Source organism: Centruroides sculpturatus, unplaced genomic scaffold, assembly GCF_000671375.1.
Source record: "Centruroides sculpturatus isolate CEXI.00-Female unplaced genomic scaffold, Cexi_2.0 scaffold586, whole genome shotgun sequence".
NCBI classification, from domain to species: Eukaryota; Metazoa; Arthropoda; class Arachnida; order Scorpiones; family Buthidae; genus Centruroides; species Centruroides sculpturatus.
This window is the reverse complement of record NW_019384796.1, coordinates 441,766-466,417: the sequence shown is the minus strand read 5'-3', so window position 1 is coordinate 466,417 and position 24,652 is coordinate 441,766. Positions and strand designations below refer to the sequence as shown.

General features: G+C 26.1%; 1 protein-coding gene across 1 annotated transcript in view; it reads left to right on the top strand.

The window, feature by feature from the left end:
• The first annotated feature begins 381 nt into the window (after nucleotides 1-381).
• The window catches only part of LOC111629390 (formin-binding protein 1-like), a 42,275-nt gene continuing 18,004 nt past the window's right edge, over nucleotides 382-24,652 (top strand). The window contains exons 1-7 of the mRNA XM_023373285.1: nucleotides 382-685; nucleotides 3,218-3,346; nucleotides 4,615-4,761; nucleotides 6,532-6,741; nucleotides 9,520-9,638; nucleotides 13,508-13,640; nucleotides 19,602-19,762. Coding sequence (XP_023229053.1) covers nucleotides 3,329-3,346; nucleotides 4,615-4,761; nucleotides 6,532-6,741; nucleotides 9,520-9,638; nucleotides 13,508-13,640; nucleotides 19,602-19,762 — 788 coding nt within the window. The 5' untranslated portion in view covers nucleotides 382-685; nucleotides 3,218-3,328. The remainder of the gene's footprint in view (nucleotides 686-3,217; nucleotides 3,347-4,614; nucleotides 4,762-6,531; nucleotides 6,742-9,519; nucleotides 9,639-13,507; nucleotides 13,641-19,601; nucleotides 19,763-24,652) is intronic.

The following is a 24,652-nucleotide window of genomic DNA, read 5'->3' as shown; positions in this document are numbered from 1 at the left end:
CGTCTGGTGTTCTACTGTATATTTGGTGTTTGTATCGAAGTGAGGTATGTTTCACAAAAAATTTTTTGTACGTTTTTTAGTTTTTTATTTGTGTTCGGTTGTATCCATATAATATTTTATATATATTTAGTTGGCTGAGGAGGGGCAAATGCCCGAAACGTAGATGTATAGCAAAGCGTTCTAACTGAATAAAGATTGAAACTTGCCTAGTGTTGAAGAAAAGTCACTTCATTGTGCCAGTATACAATTCATATAAATGCATAAAAGATTACAGTAGAGTCCCATACAATGTGCAAATAAAGCAAGCAACACCCTCGAATTATGTTGATCAGAGGTATACAATTTTTTTTTAAACTTATAGGGCAATGTTTAAACTCTCATAAATCATGTGATAATGCAGGTTTCGATAACGCGATTTCCTATAATGCATAACGAATCCCCACATTGTATGGGACTCTACTGTACATTAAATTTCTATCTTTGAATGTTACTTTAAATAATGTAAGATAGATTGTAATAATTTATGGTGTAACTAATTATTAACATCAAGTTTGATTTTTTGATAAAAATGTATTTTTAGGCAAAAAAAGCATATGAAAAAGCTTTTAAGGATGCTGAAAAAGCTCATGACAATTTTCAAAAAGCTGATGCAGATTTAAACTTGTCAAGAGCTGAAGTAGAAAAAGTAGGTTATATCAGAAATTTTTTATTCTTTATATAACAAAATTTAAGTTTAGTGTGTTGATAATTGAAAAGTTTATTTCCAAAACAATTTAAATCTAACNTATTAGAAAATATTAATATATAGTAGAAATTTCTGAAAGATTTTCTAAATAAAACTATTTATTTTACATTATATGGTTCAATTATTGTTTACAATGTTTAAAACATTCAGTAAAATACAAACAGTAGTTCTACATAAAGCATGAACTTTAGTTAAAAATGATGATAATAATTAGATACCTTTTTAAATGCTTTTTTTCCTTCCACTTTGCAATTAATATGTGTATATATATACATATATATATTAATATAAAACTACACCTTGGCTTTGTGTGCTTTTCATGCTATTATGCATGTCTGCAACTGCTTGAAGTTGATTATTTCTTCTATTATAAATTTAGTAGCATTCCATCAAACTTTCAGACATACCTAACAGAAGTAACAGGTAAAGCTCTGACTCCAACTACTCAAAAAAGAAGTAGAAGCAGTATATCTGAAGATTCATTATCTAGAAGTGCATCAGATTCAAGTGTTACTTATCCAAACAACAAAAATGCCACTCTGGGAGCACTCCCTCCCAATGGGTAAGATCATCTTGCCTGATTTATGTCCCCAATATTTCATAATAAAAATCTTATCACATACTTATTTAAAATAAATGTCAAGAGTAATTTAAATAATTAACAATGTGGATTTAATTAGGATTAACATATTTATCATTTATCCAAAAAAAGACATCTTCATTTTGAGAATTAAAATACTGTATGTGCATTTTTGTGAATTCTCTGTTTCTAGTGATTGGATGATAGGCAATGCCACACAAAGAATTAGCAATCTTTCTTCATTGATAACAGCATAGCATTAAATTTAGAATTCAGAACTTGGCTACCAGGCCAATTACATTGACAATTGAGTAATGTGTCCACTTCTAACACTACATTTTTAGTATTAAATTTTGCTTTGCATTTCCAGTTTTAATTATGATTTTGGTTGTAAATCTCAATTAGCAGTAGCTTCACTTTTTGTCACGTGTGGATGGCACGTAGTGTTTGCTGTACTTTTATGATGATCTACAGTTTATCCATCTAGATGTATTGAAGCAATTGCTTACTTAATAGTAGTCAAGAAACAAAACTATAATTAATTTTAAAGTGTAATTAAAATGATTAATTTCATGATAATAAAGTAATAATTTCTAAATAATCAATTTTTAGTTCTATGTTACTTATCAGACTTAATCAGGTATTTAAAAACTTAACTTACTCATTACACACTTTTCTCAAAAATGATAGTGTTTTTACTTAAGAAATCAACAAAAATGATTTTCATAGAGTACTTATTCAAAGTCCATTGTTGATTATGTTTACCATAATCATTAATGCTTTCTTTTGAATTACTTTATTAAAAATATGCTTTGTTTAAACCATAAAAATTCAATATTTTTTTTAATATAAAAATTCAATTATTTGTTGTACATCTAATTTTTTATAATGCAGTCATTGTTTTTACTTTGTCAAAATTTTGAATCTTTGATGATCTTATTGGAATTAATTACTAGTTACTAATTCCATAAATTAAATTAGATTTTATTAGTTTCTAATAAGAAACTGTTTTAAAATTTAATTCTTTTTAGTTTCTTTAGTTTGCCAGTTATTTTTTAATTTGCCATTGACCATACAGCTTGGAACATAGCCAACATTGCTAATAGTACAACTTGGAGACAAGCCATCTCTTTATAAGATAACATTAAAATGGGGCAGTTTGACAGGAAATTTAAAATCATGTTCAAAGAAGCTTTAAAAATTTCTTGCAACTAAAAAAAATTATTATTATATTGACTATGAAGAAAAAAATAAAATTTATTTTTATTATTAGTTTGTTATAATCTATTAGATATAAAAGACTTAAACATGTTTTAATTTTTTTCAATAATTTCAATATACAGAAAAACATTAATTATCCAAATTGCCCTCCAACTTTGTTAAAAGTAAATAGGCATGTATGTATATGTTCCATATATATGTGTGAAAAGTAAAGTTTTTCTTAATGTAGAAAATAAACTGTATTTATTTCTATGTACATTTCCACATTTAATATTTTATTTGTATATAATGTACACATGTACTGTACATAACGGGATGTTTGGGTGGAAGAAGACTATTTTGCGCAAAAATTAAATTATCTGGATGTTCCATATATCAATATGGCCCAAAGTCCTAATTAATTTGGATAATTGGAGTTTTACTGCATTCAAATAAAAAAATGTTATTAACTAGTTGCATTCAGTTTAAATAAAACATTTTAAATGTGTCAGTTTTTGTAATAAATATTGCAACAATTTATAGATATATAATTTGATTTTTAAAAAATTGCTGTACAATTTGGGAATGATAAAGTTGACAATAGATTAACTATTTAACAATAATAATTATACTTTTAACAAGATAAATATGTTTAAATGTATATATGTATATATAATTAATTTTTTTTCCAGGCCAGAACAGTTTTAACTACTAAAATACAGGCTTGTGAAGATAGTAAAACAGAATATGCTAATCAACTTCAAAAAACAAATGATTTACAACATCAGCATTATTATGAACTTATGCCTAGTGTTTTTCAGGTTGTATAAATATTTTTAAGAATTTTAACTGTTATTAAGATATATGTAATTATACTACTTAGTCATTGTAAATAGCCAGTAAAAAGTAAAAACACAACACCCAATTACTGGTTAATATTAATAATAAAATTTCCATTATGTCACTAAACCAATAAACCAGCAAAGAACCACTCACTTTGAAAAGCGAATGTTGTCATCCATTTTTAAAAGGACATCTTCTTGCTGGTGTTCAAAATTCAAATGGCACATTTTTGAACAGATCTTAATCTTTACATTGCTGTAGCTGATTGGAGGATAGTTTATAGTCACTGATTGATGGAAAGGTTGTATGTAGCATCTTGCATGGGATGTGATGTTTCTGTTGAATTGATATATATTTTTCACAAGTTTGGGATTGCTCTATCCTCTATAGATGATGGCTTTTTTTCTTGCAGCTGCCTTGTATGTTTCCATTAACTCCAGATATCTGATGTGTGATTTATCCATGTTCTATGTTGGATTTTGTCCTGATTGAAATGGACTTTCATGTATGGATCCCTGGCATGCTGCCAGGATGGTGGTTAATAGGCCTTTTAATAGTCAGTAATTAATTTTACTTTTTCTTTAAAATCTCTGCTTCTGTTTGAGAGATGTTTTTTAAATTACATAAAACTGTCATTATATTAAACTTAGTTTTCTGCATAGAAATCTGGTTTAAAATTTTCAACAACTGAAACCACTGATCTTAAGCTTTATCTTGAAAATGTTCAAGTGAAAGAAAAGAGATTCTAAGAAAAAGTTGATATTTATACTTGCTTATTGTAAATACTAATGTGTAACTACAATTAAATGTTAAGTTTTTTTAGAACATTCATTTAATTGAATAATGGTATTAAAAGAATTTTTGCTTTTCAAAAGGACAAAATTTTTAATTTCTTAAAACTTTTGTGTTATTTTTTTATATTTTTCTACTTAAACTTTATTCTTAAAACTTTTGTGTCATTATTTTTATATTTTTCTACTTAAAAAAATTAAATAATATTAAATATGAGCTTGTAGGAAAGTGTACAAATTAAAAGAAAGATAAATTTCCTGAAAAAAATTTGAGGGAAAAGATGACAAAATTCAATATTACTGCAAATCAAAACATAAACTTGTCTATAAATGCCTCACACAGATCTAAATCTGTCATAAACAAAATAAATTTTCCTTTTATTTATAAGTTTATTTAATGAAAAATGATTTTTTTATTATGTAAATTATATTAATGAGTAGTAAATGTATTACAGCAATTGCAAGATATGGATGAGAAAAGAATTACTGCTGCTCAAAATTTTATGAAGCAAACAGCTGATATTCAGCGGCAAGTATTTCCTATAATTAATCAATGTTTAGATGGAATGATTAAAGCAGCAGAATCTATAGATCCAAGACAGGTATTGTTGTTTTCATTTTATTGCTTGATTAGTTAGCATTTAACAATTCATTGGTTATTTATTAAAGTTATTTTTGAAATAAACATATATATTATGATCTAATTTCATTTTAAAAATTAGAATAGAAAGTGAATTAAAGGCTAAAACAAAATATTAGATGTATTTGATGTATAAGTTTATTAAATAAAATCTTTTATGATTTATTAACAGAAAGAAAAAGAAAACTCTTTTGTTTTCATATTTTCAAATTTTAGTGTTAAGTATTTATCTTTAATAAAAGGACTCAGATTGAAGATTTATTTTCATATTTAATAACACACAAATGTAAACTTGAAGTTCTGTATTACTAGTTGCAATTTGCAATTTATTTTGAATATTTTTGTTGTTATTAGTATTTTATAAATTTTTAAAATGTTTTTATTAAAAAGCTTTATAATTTGTTTAATAGAATTTAAATATTTGTATATTTCTTAAAAGAAATGAAATATAAATTTCAAAAGCTGGCTTTTGTGTATCTCAGTTTTATTGCTAGCTCAAAATTTGAAATGCATATTTTGTTTTTATGTTACAAATGATGTGGCTTTTTTTTTCTTAACTCTCTCTGCCTTGTGGACATTAAGAGGACCCTGTTTATCTAGCCCCATTATAGATTTGGCAGGTCCAGTGGAACAGCCAAATGTGAAGGATGGGGCCCAACATATCTAGATAGAACCAACCCAAAAAATTCCTGAGGTTTTTTCAGTTCACTCAGATTTGATACTGTTTTCCCAGAGTATTAGGCTGATGCCATAATTGCTTTGGTCATCTAGTGGGCAGGATGATGTGGTCAAATTTTATAGAACTAGAAAGAAGTAATAAGAATGGTATTTAGAAATTTATTAATGTTTGGAAAGAAAAGAACATAATCACAATTTTATTAACTAAGTTTAAATCTATAACAATTTTATTTCTTTACAGTTTCTAATTGATTGATTCAAAGTATAAAAAAAAACAGTTAAAAACTTTCAAATTATGTTTTTGGTATTGAGTGTAGCTCTGCATAAGTTAGTGCTTTGTTTGTGATTAACCTTTAAAGCAACTGATCACCCACTAAACATGATTTTTTGCAAATATGTACAACTCAGCAAGGTCACTGTCTCAATAAAGCTGGAATTTTTAAATTCAGTCTATAGGCTGAGATATTCAAGGTTATCTTATAAAGGTAAGGACTTTACCTTGTAAAGTCTGTGTGCAAACTGGCAGAATGCAATACATACAGTTGGCAGTTGTATGCTGTTTGCATGCAACATGTTACTTGATTTTCTGATTGCTGTCAATTTACATTGTTCTCTACAGCAATTTTTTATTTTAGATTTAGACCAGTTTTAGATTTTTACACTCTGGAGCTCAGTTTTGTTTTCCTCGAAAATACCTAGTAAATTTACTAATTATAAATATGCTGTAATTCATAATGGCTTTATATTTTTATCTAAAATTTTATTAAATTAAGTTTTATTTTTAACATTGGTTCTGCAGATCAAATCTAATTTTCCACAAATAGTAAAGATTGAACAAATTAAAATAAATATTAAATAAATAATTAAAAGAAATATTAAAAGAAGTATTAAATAAATCAAGTAAATAAAAATGAATTTGCTATTGAATTGTTTTTTTTTTTTTATGTATAAGAAACTAAGAAACAAATATTTAATCAATATTTTGTTGCTATAAATTTATTTAAATCAAAACTAAAATATAATTAATTAATTTTAAATGCATTTCTTTTTTCAGGATTCCCTTTTAGTGATAGAAAAGCATAAAACAGGATATATTCCTCCAGAAGATTTTGGTTTTGAGGATCTCAATAATCAAAAATCATCTGATAGCACATCAAATACTACTCCTGTATCAACTTTAAAGTCTGAAACAATAAAAGGAACATATTCTGCAAATAAACAAAAGAAAAGAGGGGGAATATTTGGCATTTTTAGTTCAAATAAAGTAAGAATTATTATTTAATTGTAATAATTAAATGCTTTTTTTTATTTAGAAATTTATCTCAAATTGAGTACAGATGGGTTTATTTGAATAATTTCATTTTAATTTCAGTTTATTTAATAAAATTTTTACAAAAGGAAGGGAGCAAGTTGTCTTTATTAGCTCCTCCCTCAACTAACAAAATAAACAAGACAGTTTTCATAATCAAATTTGGTTAAAAATATTAGAGAAAAATAATTTTGCTGGTAAAGGCTTACCTAGAGATTTTTTTTTGTACAGTTGAGAACCAGTAATATGTAGTAATCAAATAAATATCTTTTCATTTGAATGAGCCCATCACTAATTAACAGTTAATTGAATCAGATGATATTGAGAAATTAAATAAATTATAATTTTCTAAGTTACACTCACTATATTACATTTTGTAATCTTTGAGAAACAACAGTTATCATGAATTGCTAATAAAAACAAATGCATAAATACTGTAACTCTTCTTTAGAATGGACTGACAGATGGAGTCCAGTAATGCTAGTTATTGGTAGTTATCCAATAATGCTAGTTTGACAGACTTAACATCTAACAATAGTACAATTAATGATCCAGTAATTATATACCTACCATATCTATGAATCACTATAGATTACTAAAAAATTAAATGAAATTAAATGTGGACTGGTGTTTACATTTGAAATTACTTACATATCTTTTTTTAGAAGCCATAACTAGGATTGAACATAAGTAAAATGAGCTAGAAATTACAATAGAGACAATTATAATCTAAGTAAACATACACTACGCAAAATGCTATCTATGGTCATTTAGTGAACAAGTCAAGCAATTGTTGGAGTTTAAAGTATCCTCTCATAATTCTGTTTAGATTAAAAGAACTGTTGAGCTATTGGTGCTGGAAAATCAGTGGTGAACCTCTAAATGATACATTTGATAAAAAGTTACCAGGACAAATAAGTTTAGTTACAAAATTTAAGAAAATTCTTAAATAAAGATTTTTTTCTTTTTATTCTTAGTTCTTTTTTTTAACATGAGAAAATTAACAGTTTTGTGGCTGAGTTGGCCTTTCTGTTACATGTATTTATTATTTTTCAATAGTGTTGTCACTAGAGGAAAGATTTTAAACTTCTACATATTGAAGCAGACAAGCCTCAAATGAAAGCAGTGAAACTGTTAATTTCCTTGTGTGTGCATAAAGATGAAGTTATAAGACACTTTTATGTATTGTCTATTTTAAGAATTTTCTTAAATTTTGTAACTCTAAATGATAGTTAAGGAAAAGAGCATGTTCTATTACTCTTACATATAATTAAAAAAGTAACAATTTTATTTTACTACTTAAGCCACTTTCAAGTCACCCTTTAAGTTAAATGGCAAGAATATAATTCTAATTTTGGCATTATAATTGTTTAGTACTAAAATGAACTGCTATATTGCCAGTAATCAGAGATTTACCTTCCTCAAAATTAAATTTAAAGAGATTATTCTGCTATTTATGCACTTCTGTGACAAAATGTTTGAACAATTAGTCAAAAAATATCGCTATTGAACCAGACTTTACTAGCATGATTTATTTGTAATTCACTTGATTTGCAATCCAAAAAAATTATCACAAGCAGAGTGTTTGATGATGCATTATGCACCAATAGTAGACATTTTTTGCTACACTGCTCAACAATCATATCAGTACAAATCAGAAGCTTTTTGCTGGTAATTAGCATTTAATTTAAAATTTAAACTACTATTTATTATTTAAGATGACTTTGAAATGATATGCTGCTTTATTAAAAGAAATATTATTGTACAGTATATGCAGAAGCATATACTGTACAATATGAGAGCATGGAAATGGAGCTACCAAATTTTCATGAAATATTTAGATAATATACATAAATAGATAGTCTGTTTCATCTATTTATGGCATTTGTATTGTTTCTTTACTTAACTTTATTCCTTGAAAGATTTTCCTCCATAAAGAATTAAAATTTTATTCCAATCTCATTGTGCATCTTAGAATTGAGGAAAAATGGTATTTTGTAAATCAGCATATTGTTCTTTATGAATGGTATAAAATTATGAAAAATTTAGAAAATTAGTTAAAAGTAAAAATTGATTTGAAAACTTTATACTTAGAAATTAATTAAAATATTTTTCATAATTAACAAACAAAATCTTTTTTAGAAAATAAATATTACTTTATTAGTTTTATAGTTCTGGAGAATAAGATATAATGAATTATATAAATATGTAATAAGTTTTATGTTTAAAATAATAATTTGCCAATCATAACTTATATTATTTATATTACAACTATAAAATATCAATAAATTTGAATCTTATGTTAATTTAATATTCTTTAAGCTATCTATAATGCAGTGTCTAGATTTTATTAATGCTAGTTTGCTCTAGATTAGAACTTTTTATGTATTTATATAATTTTACTTATGTAGTGTGTAAAATTTAGTTTTTTTTTTTTTAAATTGGATCAAATGTACAGTTCATTTCCTAACTATAAATTTGAATTGTACATTTTAGAATTTTAAATTTATTTTTAATTTAGAACAATGTATCTTGAAATTTTTTAACAAAGGATTTGAATGATGATTACGTATTTCTGTGAAAAAATTGAATGACAAAATTTAATAATAATTCTCATAAAACAACAAATCTAAAGTTAAAAAAAATATTTGAATTTATTTAATTTACTAAATGTAATCAATTTTAAATTAGTTGTTTTTATTTTTAATTTTTATAATATAAATTAATCCACAGCATCATATTGATGATTCAAAAGATGATTATAGTGATTTACCTCCTAATCAAAGGAAAAAGAAACTTCAGCAAAAAATTGAACATATAAATAATCAGATTCAGCAAGAATCTGCAACAAGGTAATTTCAATATAACTTGTTAAACTTGTTCATTTTTTTATATACTGATTCTCAATTAATTAATGATATAGCTTAATCATTGAAAAAATGTTTAAAAAGTGTAAGAATGACATAACAGTAACAATTTTCTAATAAATGTTTATAAGAGAATTTATTTAAGAAATCTTAATTGTTGAAGTAAAAATAAGTTTATCCTTGCACATATCTAACTGAATTTAGAACAATGACAAAGCCCCTCTTTTCTACCCCATCACTTTACTCAGTTCCTACCCTAGAGCCCATGGGATAAAGTTTAAAATAAAGAACTGATCTATTGAGCTTACTCTAGTACTCCATTGATAGACTGATATCATATTGCTTGAGCTATCCTGTCTGGATAGTTACCATTTTAAAAATCTCCAAAATTTATTACATAAATATATACAGTTAATAATATATAATTTTCATTATTTAGAATTAAGAGTCAATTGAGAGTCGTATATAAATGAAAAATGAATAAATATTAATTTATAGTTTTTACAATTTTGTATAAAAAATTTATTATATTAGTTAATAATAAGTAATTTAAGATTATTTTAAAATTATATATTATAATTTTATTTATTTCTTAAGAAGAAGATATTTCTAAAAGAAGATATATTTAGACATATCTTAATTATTTAGGATATATCTTTAAGTAAATGGAATAAATTAGAACATGGTATTGGACCAAATATCCAGCGAGTATGGGACCAGAAGTGGTCTGGATTTCTGGACTTCCCAGTTTTATGGACTTAGATTAAATATATTACTTAAATATAAAACTAGTGGAAAGTAAAGAACTGAACTGTTTTTAACATATCATATGTTAGCAGTCAGTTTTCATGGTGTATGCATCATGTGATGCATACACCATGGAAACAAAAACAAAGTGGTGCATGGTTAACTGCAGCTTACTGCAACTAGCTAGTCCAAAAATATCTGGATTTCTGGAATTCAGATATTTGGTCTGGTACCATATTTGGTTAAAATCAGATTTCAACCGGTAATTTTTATTAACCAAGTGACAATCAGTATTTTGCTGTTTAAGTAGAATTGTGAAATGTAAATTTTAATTTAAAGATTTACTAATATAGTTGTTACAATGTATGTATAAGAGTAAGATGTCATCAATAAGCTAAACTTTTCAAAACTATATTGTTAATTTTTCTAAATAATAATTGATTATATTATGATGATAATTTAAGATTTCTGATTTAAATCTTATCTAGAAAATAATTTTGCTTATTTTTAAATTATTGTTTATTATTATTGTTATTTAGCATGATATACTAATGAGAGTTAAGTAATGAAATAGATAAAATGATACTTATTTAAATCATATTTATTAACATTGGCAAATATTCTAAGAATGATAGCAAACTTGTTAAACATATTTATAATAATATATAACATATTACTAAAAAAAAAATAGAAAAGAAAGAAAACAATTTTGCCATTACTTTTAATGTATGAAGATAAAGTCAACCTTTTTTAAAAAGTTTTAAAAGTTGTTCTAAAATTTTAATTATAAATTATTATTTATTTTAATGAGAAGCTGTTTTATTGTGAGAAACTATTAAGATAAATTAGTTTTAAAATTTATTGATTAAATGATATTTATCAACTTAATTATTATTACCTGTTTTATATACAGAATTTTTTATTTTATCACCTGAATACTTGTTTAGAATCAGTACAGTATGTTTTAATTAAAATTTAGTTTTTTTTTTATAGGTGCAAGAATAATTTTTTAGATTATTTTTATGTATATGAACAATTCTTTAATCATTTTGATAGCAGTTTGTACTGATCGATGGTCAAGCAGCTAAAGTAGCAGATTTTAAATACTGTAATCAAGCATATCAGTTTGGATGAATACTTATTCTTCTTCATTGAAGTATTCTTATATTAAAATAAATGTTAATTTACAAAACATCTAATTCTATATTTTTTAAAAATCGATCTTTTAAAAATTTAAGTTTAAATACTTAATTTAGTATCAAGAAAATTATTTTTCTTTGCAAATAATTTGTAAGGAAAACTAACTATATAAAATCTATCGTCATCTGAATACTTGATGAATAACATATTTTATATTATATTTTTAGATTTTATTTTATTTTATAGTCACTAAATTTTGATAATGCATTCTTTGATCACTATGTATCTAAATTACATATTTATAGTATTATTTGGAATGATAATTTTTCAGAAGTTATAATACAAGTCTTCCAACAAGAATACTACCATTTTAAATTATTGTAATTGTTTTTTATTATCTGGGAATATTATAATGTACATTAAAACTTTAGAAAACTGAGTTTAGAAAACAAGTTTCACATTTACCCCATTACAATTTCTCAATGTGTGCAAGTCATGTCACATTATACATATCCAACTAATACTCAAATCTTCTTACACTCACTACAGCATATCTATTGTCACTCTTTCTAAAGTAGCTACAATTCTACAGATCCTGCAGATTACTCATCCAAAGTCAGAATCATTCATCATTGTTGCACAATGATGAGTGATTCTGACTGCAAACTGAAGAACACAAATGACCTTCTTTACAGCAGATTTGTCATTTTCATTTACAGTGCTTCCTAGAGATATTAGACAACAAGATATTTGAATGCAGATGGGATATGAATCTCATACAATTACTCTACTAATAGGCATACATTACATACTTCTCAGATGATGATTAATGTAATTAGAGTAATTGAAAATGGTAGCATTTATTTAGGAAGACTGTGTGTGTATATAGTGCATAAATTTAAAATGTGTGTTCTCTAGTTTTTAAATCATTCAAACACATACTAAGTGCAGATCTGATTCCACTGTAAAAAGAAAACAAAAAGCACTTGACATTGCTTTGAATAAAAATGTAAGAAATATTTATTGATTGGTGATAATGTTTAATAGCTTTAGAAACATGTATTTGGTATCTTGAGAGAGAGATTTTTTCATATTCTATAAGATAAAACTGAATTTTCTTTCTGTTATTAAAAATAAAAGTTAGCACTCTCTTAAATGGTTAATATCTAATGATATGAGACTGATTGCTGTCATTTCTTTTTATTTTTAATATCAGATGAAGAAAACCTTTCCTTGAAATATATGATGATTTTTTTTCTAATAAATTAATAATTAAACTTATAAACAACAACTCAGTAAACATGATTTTTGATTAAAGCCAGACAATCTGCCAAATTATTGGGCTATGACTATTAACTTTTAACTTATAATAGTCAAAGCCTGATAATTCAGCAAATTGTCCGGTTTTATTAAACTCGTACTTTCTATTGAATGCACCAGATACAGCAGCATAATCAAAATTATGGAAAATTATAATTATTTTAAATATTATTAAAACATGATTTTTATTTTTGAAACTTGTCTTTGTAAATAATAAATTATATTAATATGAATCTAAATAAAATCATCATATCTATTATGTATATATACATATATAATCGATATGATGATTTTATTTAGATTCATATTAATATAATTTATTATTTACAAAGACAATATATATATAGTAGATTCAGCTTAATGATTTATAAGGTGATGTGTGTTTCATTATTATTCAATAATGATATCCTATTTACTGATATAATCTGCTAGTCAGTTTGAATAAGTGAACATACATTTTTTTAATAATATCTGTGTTTTAATAAAACAAGAATTTCACTTGTGAAATTTGTAGTATACTTTCTGAATATTCTGTAGTATGGGAACATTTTATAATTCTTAACATCTATAAGGTACACTCATTTGGTTTTTTTATTTTAATTATGTTCAAAAGTGTAAGATAATATTAATGTCATTTTTTACTGTAGAGAAGGATTGAAGAGGATGAAAAATGCATATGAACAGAATCCAGCCTTGGGTAACCCTCATAGTCTAGAGGGTCAGTTGGTTGAAATTGGGTATAAATTAGAAAAACTGCAATCAGAGTTACAGAAATATCAGGTGGGCAGTCTGTTCATAATTCCTGCCTGCTTGCAGAATGCATGATTTTAAAATGCATGAAAAATCACAACCCTACGAAAATTGATAAATTATTTTTCAACTAAATAATACCCTAACAAAAAAGCATGATATAATTACTGTGTGTCAATGAGAACCATTTTAACTGCCAATTTTCAGCTTTATATCAATTCTCTTAGCAAACAATCAAATAGAAAAACAACACTCATACACATTTAAACATAATCATATACAGATATGCATGTATTCACTTACCTGCTTCATTCAGTTTTGCACATGCACTTTTATAGAGGCACTTATGAAAAAGTTTTATGCTACAATTGATCATGAATCTATTAAAATTTTAAATGTTTAATAAATAATTATATTAACTCATTCTTGCAGTGTGAATTAAAAATTATTTTATTCATAGATGAAGATAAATTACATTATATTCTAGCCTAGTGAAAGAAAATAAAACTGAATTTATAGTAATTTGATACTTCTTGTTTCATAGTTTCTTTCTACATAAACAGAATCTATTATATGTTATAATGTAGTTATTACTGTATTTTGAAATTTAAAAGTTTAACCATTTAAAAATTACATAGTTTTAAAAATTATTTGATATGATAGTTAATCAGTTGATAAAGGAAATAAAATATTAGCATCTTTTTCCCTCCTCCTTCATTTCACTTTTCAATAAAAATTTTCAAATACTTAATCTCACTTCAAAAACTTTTTTTATCCTGAACTTTTTAATATTATTATTTACTAGAATACATTGCTGAATCCAATGTTTTTATTGTTTTCTAGTATTATTTTTTTTCTTTTNGCCCCGGTCTCCCCTATATTAAACTCAGTTTACAATTCTTAGTAACAAATGCTTCTTAAACGGTTAAGTGACTTTTGGGCCATCCTATCCTTATATATTTATAACACCTTGTAAAAAAAGTACAGTAATTAAATATTTTAGAATTAAAGTTATTAAATTAAAGTTATTATTAGTAATTAAATTCCCCAAATTTTAGCTAACCACATATAAAATTACTAAATATAACATAATAATAATAATAATAATAGTCTAATAATATTGATAATAATAGTCTTTATTTGACGTAGAAGGCTTTCGCCTGTTACAAGGGTGTTTTATTTTAAAAAACGCATATTAATATCTCATATAATAATGTCTTAACAGCATTGACATATTCTATTCACTGATCTATAAAATTATATTAATATTTTGTTACAATTATCATTTAATAAATTGTTTAACATAGTTATATAGCATATAGATCATGTTAACATTAACTCTGTCAAAAGTCTTATACATTTCTATCTCACTAGTACAGTTAGCCAGCAGCCAAATCTGAAGCCTTTGTAGTTTTTGGTACAATTTGGACATTTAGATTGGGTGTAGTCATTTTTATGAAAAGTAAATTGAAAATATGATTATTTAGCAAATAAAATACTACAAAGAAAGTTGCTCTTAAATCTGTCTTATCTGAATTTTTTTTATTATAGACTAATTAAAAGTGTTGCAGTAGATAATGTTATTCATCATGCTTTGATTGTTTGTTTGCTATCAATAAATGTATTATAGCAATACTGTTTCCATTTATGCTATTATACAATATTTATCTATTAACATATTTGTTGCCTTTTATTGTATATCTTTTACTTAATGTGCAGACACTTTTTAGTTTCTGTAATTAAGGGCAATAGATATGTTAAATTCTAAATTATTTATCTTGTTTATGGAACAATTATTATTAAGCACATGAATGAACTATAAATAAATGTGTTTTAAAAATATTGAATATGAGTATTATGTATATATATTAATATTGTTAGGCAATTTCTTGTAAATTTTCATGTAAATAGAATTAAAGAAAAAACAAATTATGAAAACAAACAGAATTAACATTGTTCCAAGAATAGTATAATATATACCAATATATAATTTTTTATTTAATTTGTTACATACAGAGTGTTTAAAAAAGCATTCAGCAGCATTTATATGATAGATAGTACACATCATAGAGAATAAAATAATCCTTAGAAAACATTGAAAACTCAGCCATTTTCAATTTATGTTTGTTAAAGTTTTTGAGATAAATAATTAGATAAAAATCGGAAATTTTTGAGACAGTTTGCAACTGTATAAGAATAATATGCTAAGAGTGCATGGAAATGGGAGGAGGACATGTGGAACATCCACAAATACTGAGGTAAAGATTTAGCAAGATTATTCTCTTTTTGCATTGCATGCATCATACAGATACTAACATATAAAATTGTTAATATCTCAGAAATTATGAGTTTTCATCATATGTTTGTTAATTAAGGTATTTTTACTCACAAGTCAGTATGATGTGTATGATCTGCTGTGTATATGTTACCGCTAAAGCTCGAAAGTGTTAATGTGTACATTACCTAGCTAATCTGCAGATTAACTAGGGTAATCCGTTAAAGTTGCTAAAATTGTTCTATTTCTCAAATTACCTAGGTAATGTGTAGATTATCTAGGTAATCTGCACATTACCTACTAGGCACTCGGTAAAGTGAAAAGATCTTTGCTGGAACAACAGCAACGTTTCTGTACGCTTAAATTAACATAATGTTCTTTATTTAATTTTCGATATCTAAAGAATCAAGTTAATACAATCAAACAATCGACAAATTAGTTGATAGAATTAATCATCAACCAATTAAAATCATACAAAAAATCAAACGATTTAAAATATTAATACAATTAGGGAAATTATTATGTAGATAACCATCTATGGAATTTCGGGACTTTGAGTATCTATCTGAACTGACGGGACTGAGGCGACTTCAACGATACCCTACTTTTGGACCGGAGACGAAAAATAATAAAGTTATCATACTTTTTCTGGTGATCGCATGATGTAATTGTGCAGTTAATGTTACCTATGGTGAGTAAAATGGCGGCTCATCTCTGATTCCAGCAAACAGAAGAAAGGAAACAGTGGGGACGCACGTTCTAACCTAACCTAACCTAACCTAACCTATTCTAATAACTTACCATAAGTATTACCAACCAAATTATTAGAATAGGTTAGGTTAGGTTTGAACAGGCGTCCCCACTGTTTCCTTTCTTCTCTTTGCTGGAATCAGAGACAAGCCTCCATTTTACTCACCATAGGTAACATTATCCAATTGTGCTTACTTATTAGTGCAGTCTAAAGATTCGTGACACTTTGAATTTCATAGCAATTAGTTTTTGCGACAAGCACACCTATTTGTGGTACATTTATTTGTGGCAAAGATCTTATTTTCCCTTTACCGAGTGCCTAGTAGGTAATGTGCGGATTACCTAGATACTCTGCACATTATCTAGATAATTTGAGAAATGGAACAATTTTCACAACTTTAACGGATCATCCTAGTTAACCTGCAGATTAGCGACTTTCGAGCTTTAGCGGTAACATAGATATTGAATTTTGTTAACACCCTGTATTTTATATTTCTTATATTCGGATATCTGTCCTTTTATAATAATTTTCTGTATGTATCTATGTTAAACTAGTTACACAATATGACAACTTTGTAATATATTTAATAAAAATATTGCACTTATCAAATAGAAAATGAAAACTTTACAAGAAATATATTTTTATATGTATTTAACCAAGGATTATCTTTCGTTTTAGATTCTGAGATATTCTGAAAATTTAAAATCATTACGTTTAAATGATATATCATAAAATGTTTAATATAGAAATTAATTTCAGCAAGTTATCATATTGTTTCAATATAAATATTTTGCTCAATGAAAATGAACAACTATTTAATTTAAAATTGAGATTTCATTAAACTAAGATAAAGATGAAATATCTTATGAAAGATATACTATCTAAGACCAAATTAACTAGTTTTTCATGAAATGTTTACCTGAAATAACACTGCATTTGGTAATACTGCTATAATGGAACAATTTATTAATTTTATTACATTTAAGGTCATTAACAAGTTTACTTTTAAGTAAAAAAATGTTAATGAATGTTTTAAAAATCCTGTGGTCTTAATATTAGATTGAATTTTGAAAAAAAGTAAGAAAGCTTAGTTGTTGAATCAATTTTTTTTTCTTTCTTTTTTTTGAGCAAGATTTTTTTCCCCAAAGAAAATTCAAAATTTTAATTTTTTTATTAGTGAAAAAGATTTTTAAAAAATTTTTTGTTCCTTCCTTTTTAATAATAGGAAACAGAAATATTCTTAAATAAAAGTAAAGCATTATAATATGATCCTCTTTATAATATTAACATAACAAAATCCAATTCAGATATTTTGTCTCTTTCATTGATCAAAAGATTATTAGATATAACAATGCATAATTTTTTGGAGATTCTAATTAGAAACCTAGACATAAATAGACAATGAAAATTCTTAGACATTGGCATCTGTTTCATTTCTATATTTTTCATAAAGATGTCCTCAAATAAAATCAAGTACTTTCTAGTCTTTTGTAAAATAATGAATTTTATAGATATCTAAAGGAAACAGTTTTTACTACTTTATGTTCATTGCTTATAATTTTCAATAGGGAGTCTTCACAATCTACAACTGTAAATTTTCTGACATTAGTTGAAATCTTAAAGTTAAGCCTCTTATTATAATTTTTAATGCTAAAATAAATGTTCAATAATTCAAATGGTAGATGATAAGTGAAATTAGAAATCATTTACTGTAGTACTGATTTTTTGAATGTCATTGTATCATAAGCAAATAAGATATCTATAATAAATTATGTAAAGAAAACTATTAATTTCACATTTAGAAAGCTGTTTCATATTTAAATTTCTTGGAATAAGTGAGAAACTGAACATACATTTAATAATTAATAACAAAATTAATTTAAGCACCAATTTAACATTTAAGTAATATTTATGAATATAAATACATTGAAAATATATGTTTAAACGTAAAACACAAACTCTCAGTCATGTTTGTGATTATTGAATTGATTACTTTTAATCATATTTTGATTAATGCTTCAATCAGCAGTGAATTTATTAAATAGTTTCTAACTGATGGTAATTTTACCTTAAGAATATCTTTCTGAATTTTTGTTTTGTTGAACTTTTATTTCTATGTTGTTGAAAGGTATGTTCTTGGTTTTGATTTAATAGACGAATTAACTTTTTGAAATTTAGATGTTTTTAAAGTAAAATAAAATTTTTTTAGTTATAGATTTCCAGCATTTACTTTTTAACTTCATTATATATCAAAAGTGATTCTTAGATTCTTTACTCTGTGAAAATCATAAATAGTACAGCTTTTTTATAATATTTTTTTTATTTTAATGCGAAAGAGTTTATTAAGATATATCAATATTTTTTTATAAGCACTGCTGGGTTAATATAAATTATTGAAAAAAGTTGTTTTTAAATAAAGAAAAATCAGACATTACCTTGAAAACAGAAAATATACTTTTAACATTCTTACTTGAATTTTTATGAATTCAGATTTTTACTTAAAGTATTAGTTTTTATTATAATGAAATTTGATTTAGCTACTTTAATAATATATTTTAGTGTCATTAATTACTCTCGATAATTAATAATAATGTACAATAAAACTATTAGAAAATATTAATATATAGTAGAAATTTCTGAAAGATTTTCTAAATAAAACTATTTATTTTACATTATATGGTTCAATTATTGTTTACAATGTTTAAAACATTCAGTAAAATACAAACAGTAGTTCTACATAAAGCATGAACTTTAGTTAAAAATGATGATAATAATTAGATACCTTTTTAAATGCTTTTTTTCCTTCCACTTTGCAATTAATATGTGTATATATATACATATATATATTAATATAAAACTACACCTTGGCTTTGTGTGCTTTTCATGCTATTATGCATGTCTGCAACTGCTTGAAGTTGATTATTTCTTCTATTATAAATTTAGTAGCATTCCATCAAACTTTCAGACATACCTAACAGAAGTAACAGGTAAAGCTCTGACTCCAACTACTCAAAAAAGAAGTAGAAGCAGTATATCTGAAGATTCATTATCTAGAAGTGCATCAGATTCAAGTGTTACTTATCCAAACAACAAAAATGCCACTCTGGGAGCACTCCCTCCCAATGGGTAAGATCATCTTGCCTGATTTATGTCCCCAATATTTCATAATAAAAATCTTATCACATACTTATTTAAAATAAATGTCAAGAGTAATTTAAATAATATATATGTAAATATTTTAAATTTATAATGTCTAATAATAAAATATAGCAGAAATACAGATAGTTTAAAAGTCAGTTAATCTATATCTATACTAATATTATAAAGAGGTAATGTTTGTATGTATGTAAGTAAGTTTGTTTGCAGCAGGTAATCTCCGAAACTACTCATCCGATTTCAAAAATTCTTTCACCAATATTTAGAATGGAACTTCAGGGTGGACATAGGCTGTATATTATTCCGTTAAACATTCATATAAATTAAAAGATATAATCTAGGTTAAGGCTTTTATGTCCAACAGATGGCGCTACGAGTACGACGCCCTAAGTTTGCTTTTCTGTGAAAATGAACTAAAGCAGATCATCTTCTATCTATCTATATAAATAAAAATGTAATGTTTGTTTGTTCCTACGGATTCCTTTGAAATTTTGACACAACGCTGCATTCGAATACGCACGTGTTTTTATATAATATACATGTCGAAATTCAACCCCACTGAAGGGAGATTGTTAGGATTAAGGCTTACAGTAAAGAACTCTGCTTCTATTTATACTATTTTAGATGCGGGTTTTTGCGTTTTTGATTGCGTTTTAATAGGGTACATCAACAGAATGTACACTAAGAAGAAATTTTTCGAAAAATTCCCCCCCCCATGGGGAAGTGTTATAAATTTATAATAGATACATTTTGAGCCACAACAACTCGTGGCAGGGTCTGCTAGTTAATATATAATTTGAAGATTATTTTAAGAATAGACAAAACCACTTAGTAATGTCAGCCTGTTGTTCATGATTCGGTCACTTCAATAGAAATGACAAGCTATTTAAAATTAATTCTAACTATTCTTAAAATATATCTTGGATAACTGACTTTTAGACCATTCTTTATAAATAAAAAGTGAAAAAAACAAAGTTTAAGTTTTTAGTGTAATTTTTAAGTAACTTTTAAATTTACTTGAACCATATTTTATTACAGTAAAACTTTAAATTACAATTTCCATGTATATTCATGAACTTAAAAATTTGCTTTAGTGGAACTCACTGACTAGCATCAAGTACATCAAATTCTTTCAGGCATTCAACTCAGTTATTAGGAGAAACATCAGTGATGATGGATTTGGTTATCTGAAAGTACCTGAGAAAGTGATACTTGATAAAAACACAGTGACTTCCAATAAAGCAAATTTTGAAGTTTTAGTGATTAGAGTTTTTATTCATTATTTACATACAGAGTGATTATAAGTCTCAATCCATTTTTGTGAAAATGATCATCAAAATCCTTTGTTTGCAATTCATGTGATGCATGCTGACCCAAGAAAATGAAATTGATGTGGTTTGCATATGTTTGAGTGGGATTAACATACATGGAAATACCATCAAATCCTCCTGTTCCATAGAGATCATGACACACTACTTGGCATAGTCCTCTTTCTCCTCCTATAGTGCATATAACACTTGGATGGACATATTATGCATGTTTTATGACTTTGTAATGAAGGCTCTCTCTCACTTTTGGTTGTGGCACAGTGAGAACCTACCTGGCTTAGTCGTCTTTTTAATGATGTAGACTCAGTCTTGTTACAGTTTCTACATGTTGAACCAGTTTGTTTATTATGATGGATTTCCTGGAATTGTGTACATTGTCCATTCATCTGAATTTGTTAACCAACAGTCTGAAATTGGCCCTATTAGGATCAGATTTTCTGAATTTCTGGGTGAAGATTTTTTTTACTTCCATGTATTTTAATCCACTAAAACATGTCCAAACAGCAATTATGTCTTTTTGGATCAGCATGTTTCACACAACCTGCATACAAATGATTTTGTTACCATTTTCACAAAAAATGGATAGAGAATATATAATCACACTTTAAATTACTAAAAAAATTATATAAATATAAAAATTCCATTTTCTGATTTTATTGCGAAGAATACTTATAGTTAATTCCTTAAAATAATCAGAGTTCACTAGGTTATTATCCAGTAAATTTTAATGATTTTTAATAATTAATTCTTTATAGGTAAGTCATATTTAAAGAGTTTAAATATATAAGATGAATTAGTTGTAATTACATCTTTTAACAAGCTCTTTTATCTATTTTTATTGTAGCCATCTGCAGATAATGTATCAAATATATCATGTAATAATCATGTAAAAACTGTTATTTATGATATTAAACATTATAAATATAAAGAATTTGAACAGTTATACTAAAATTTATTACTGAAACAATATTGCATTTTTTGGAAGAGTATCCACAAGTTTCCAGAATGTGTTTTTGAATTCTGCCATATGAGGGCATATGTCTTGGCAGCCATTAGATTCTGATAGTTGTTAGTGTAGGTCTACAATTTTTAGTTTTTCATTGGTGACATACCTTATAAAACAATTCAGATAGATATTGTGCACTGGTTGCCGGCTGCCATAATAGTCAGAGAGTTATCTATAAGTGGTTTGAAGCTGTATGCGATTTTCATGAAAACATGATGCATTGAGATTGTCTGTATATTCAACCTTCCAGTTGCATTTATTTTTATATGATGAAAATTTAAAAAGAGAATAGGTAATGCATGTACAGTAGGCCCCCTATAACACAGCAGATACTTTCCGTGTTATATGAATTCTGTGTTGAACGACTCACTTAGATTTTACAAATACATGAGTCGTTCACAGCCCGGCACTTGTGCAGTTTAGGGGGTACAGCTGTTTGAAAGGTTTTCTTCCATAAAATTAATTGATTCTAGACTAATTTGACATGAACATTTCCAAAACACATATAATTTTTTGGGAATAATCCATATAAAATATGCTATAAACAAAAAATTGTAGGAATACTTACTTAGTGCGCATCGTTCAAAGACGCCATTGCTTAAGCTTGTTTTCGTCGCGGAGCAGCTCATTGGATGGTGGATGCATGTTTTCCAATAAGTTATTCTTTCTGTAAAAAATTTGCTGAACTTTGGAGACCATCATTAATAGAAATATAATTTTTATGGCCGTTGAATAATAAATGTTTTTTAGTAGGTCTGCTGCTTGTTTAAACTCAGTGGTTTGTGCAATGTCCACTATTCGTCCAGATTCAACCAATCCTGTAGTGACACAAGTCAGGCATGACAATCTGTCTCATTCTTTTAGTGTGTTATATGAACATAATCACAATTTTTCTGCCATGTTATACAAATCCGTCTTATATGAACCCGTGTTATAGGGTGGTCTACTGTACTATACATCTATCTAGATAAATAACTTTGCCATCATTAGACATACAAGTCAATACAGAATGATTTCTTGCAGATAGGCTTTGTGATGACCTATATTAGGAGTCGACATTTGTCTTAAGGACACAAATGTTTTATGATAATTTATTAATTAAAATTTCATGTACTTTACCACTTGAAAAATAATTATGATAATCAGGACTCCTTTTTATTAATTATTCAAATATAGCAGGATATTCCAAAGGTAGCCATTCTCTCGTGTCATTATTCCATGATTTTATAGTTCTAATTGATGAAAATAAATTAGAAAATACAAGTTTGTAGAAGAAACTATATAAAAATCCAAAAGTTTTGTATTAGACATAATTCTATGATATTCTGTGAATACAGTATTTTGGACTACTTTATGAATTAAATGTCGATATAAATATTTTCTGATAGATAATAACAGTGGAATAATAGTAAAATTACAAAAACCAATTTTGCCAATTATTTCCTTCTAGAAAAAATAAAAAATAGGATTTAAGTTTTCTTAATTTTAATTTTTATCAGTTTAAAAGATATTTCCCCACCTTATACATAGCAGGCTTTTTTTTTTCTTTGTTAGAAAAAATTTAAACTTGTGTAAAAATGATAGAAAATACTCTCTTTATAATTCAAAATATAAAAACCCTTACAATTACTATCAAAATGGGAATTATGAACAAATTTCTATTAATCATTTTAAAATCATTTATATTCTTAACTCTATAGTTTACAGTTTCGTAGTTCTTGCAGTATCTTATTGGCAGGCAATGGTGGCACTACAGTACAGGAAAATACATGAACTTTTCTGGAAACTTGTGATACAGCAAAAGTTTTCTATATCAATAGAAAGAAAATTATTTGGAGAATGAAGGACAAGAAATTTTTCACAATGAAATAATATGATTTGAGATTGAAATTAATAATGTTAATTAGCTCAATTCAAACTCCTATCTTCATTGTAACTAAATAATAAAGTAGCATTATATTAACAAAATAATCGAGTATAAACTAGTATAATAAGACTCTAAACACACCTTGCACACTTTTTCAGCAACTAAATTTAATCAAAACAAACATTTTTATTCTGATTGATAAGACTTTGTTAGGTTTGTACAGAATGACATTTAAAGAGAGAATCTCTATTTCATTAAATTGGAAAAGTGTGTAAGGTGTGTTTAATATCTTCTTATACTGATGAAGCCTAGCTTAGACAATTTTGTATTGATACAAGTATAAAATTAAAAAAAACACTTTTAGTTTTATTAAATACAGTTGTCCCTCTATAGTCCGACATTTTTTAATCCGACATGCTCAGTAGTCCGACGCACCTCCCGTCAAGGTACTCGTCCCTGTTACGTGTCTGCTTGCACAGAAGCATGTCGTGATGTGAATCTCCCCATCCAATTCTTACTCGATGACACACATTTCGTGTGTTTTATGTGAGCAGTTCTGTTCGAACAGTTGGAGTAGAGAATATTGTAAGTTACTGCTAGCAAAACAATGCGAAATATGTAATTATTTTCGGTAATCCGGACACTTTTGGTAATCTGAC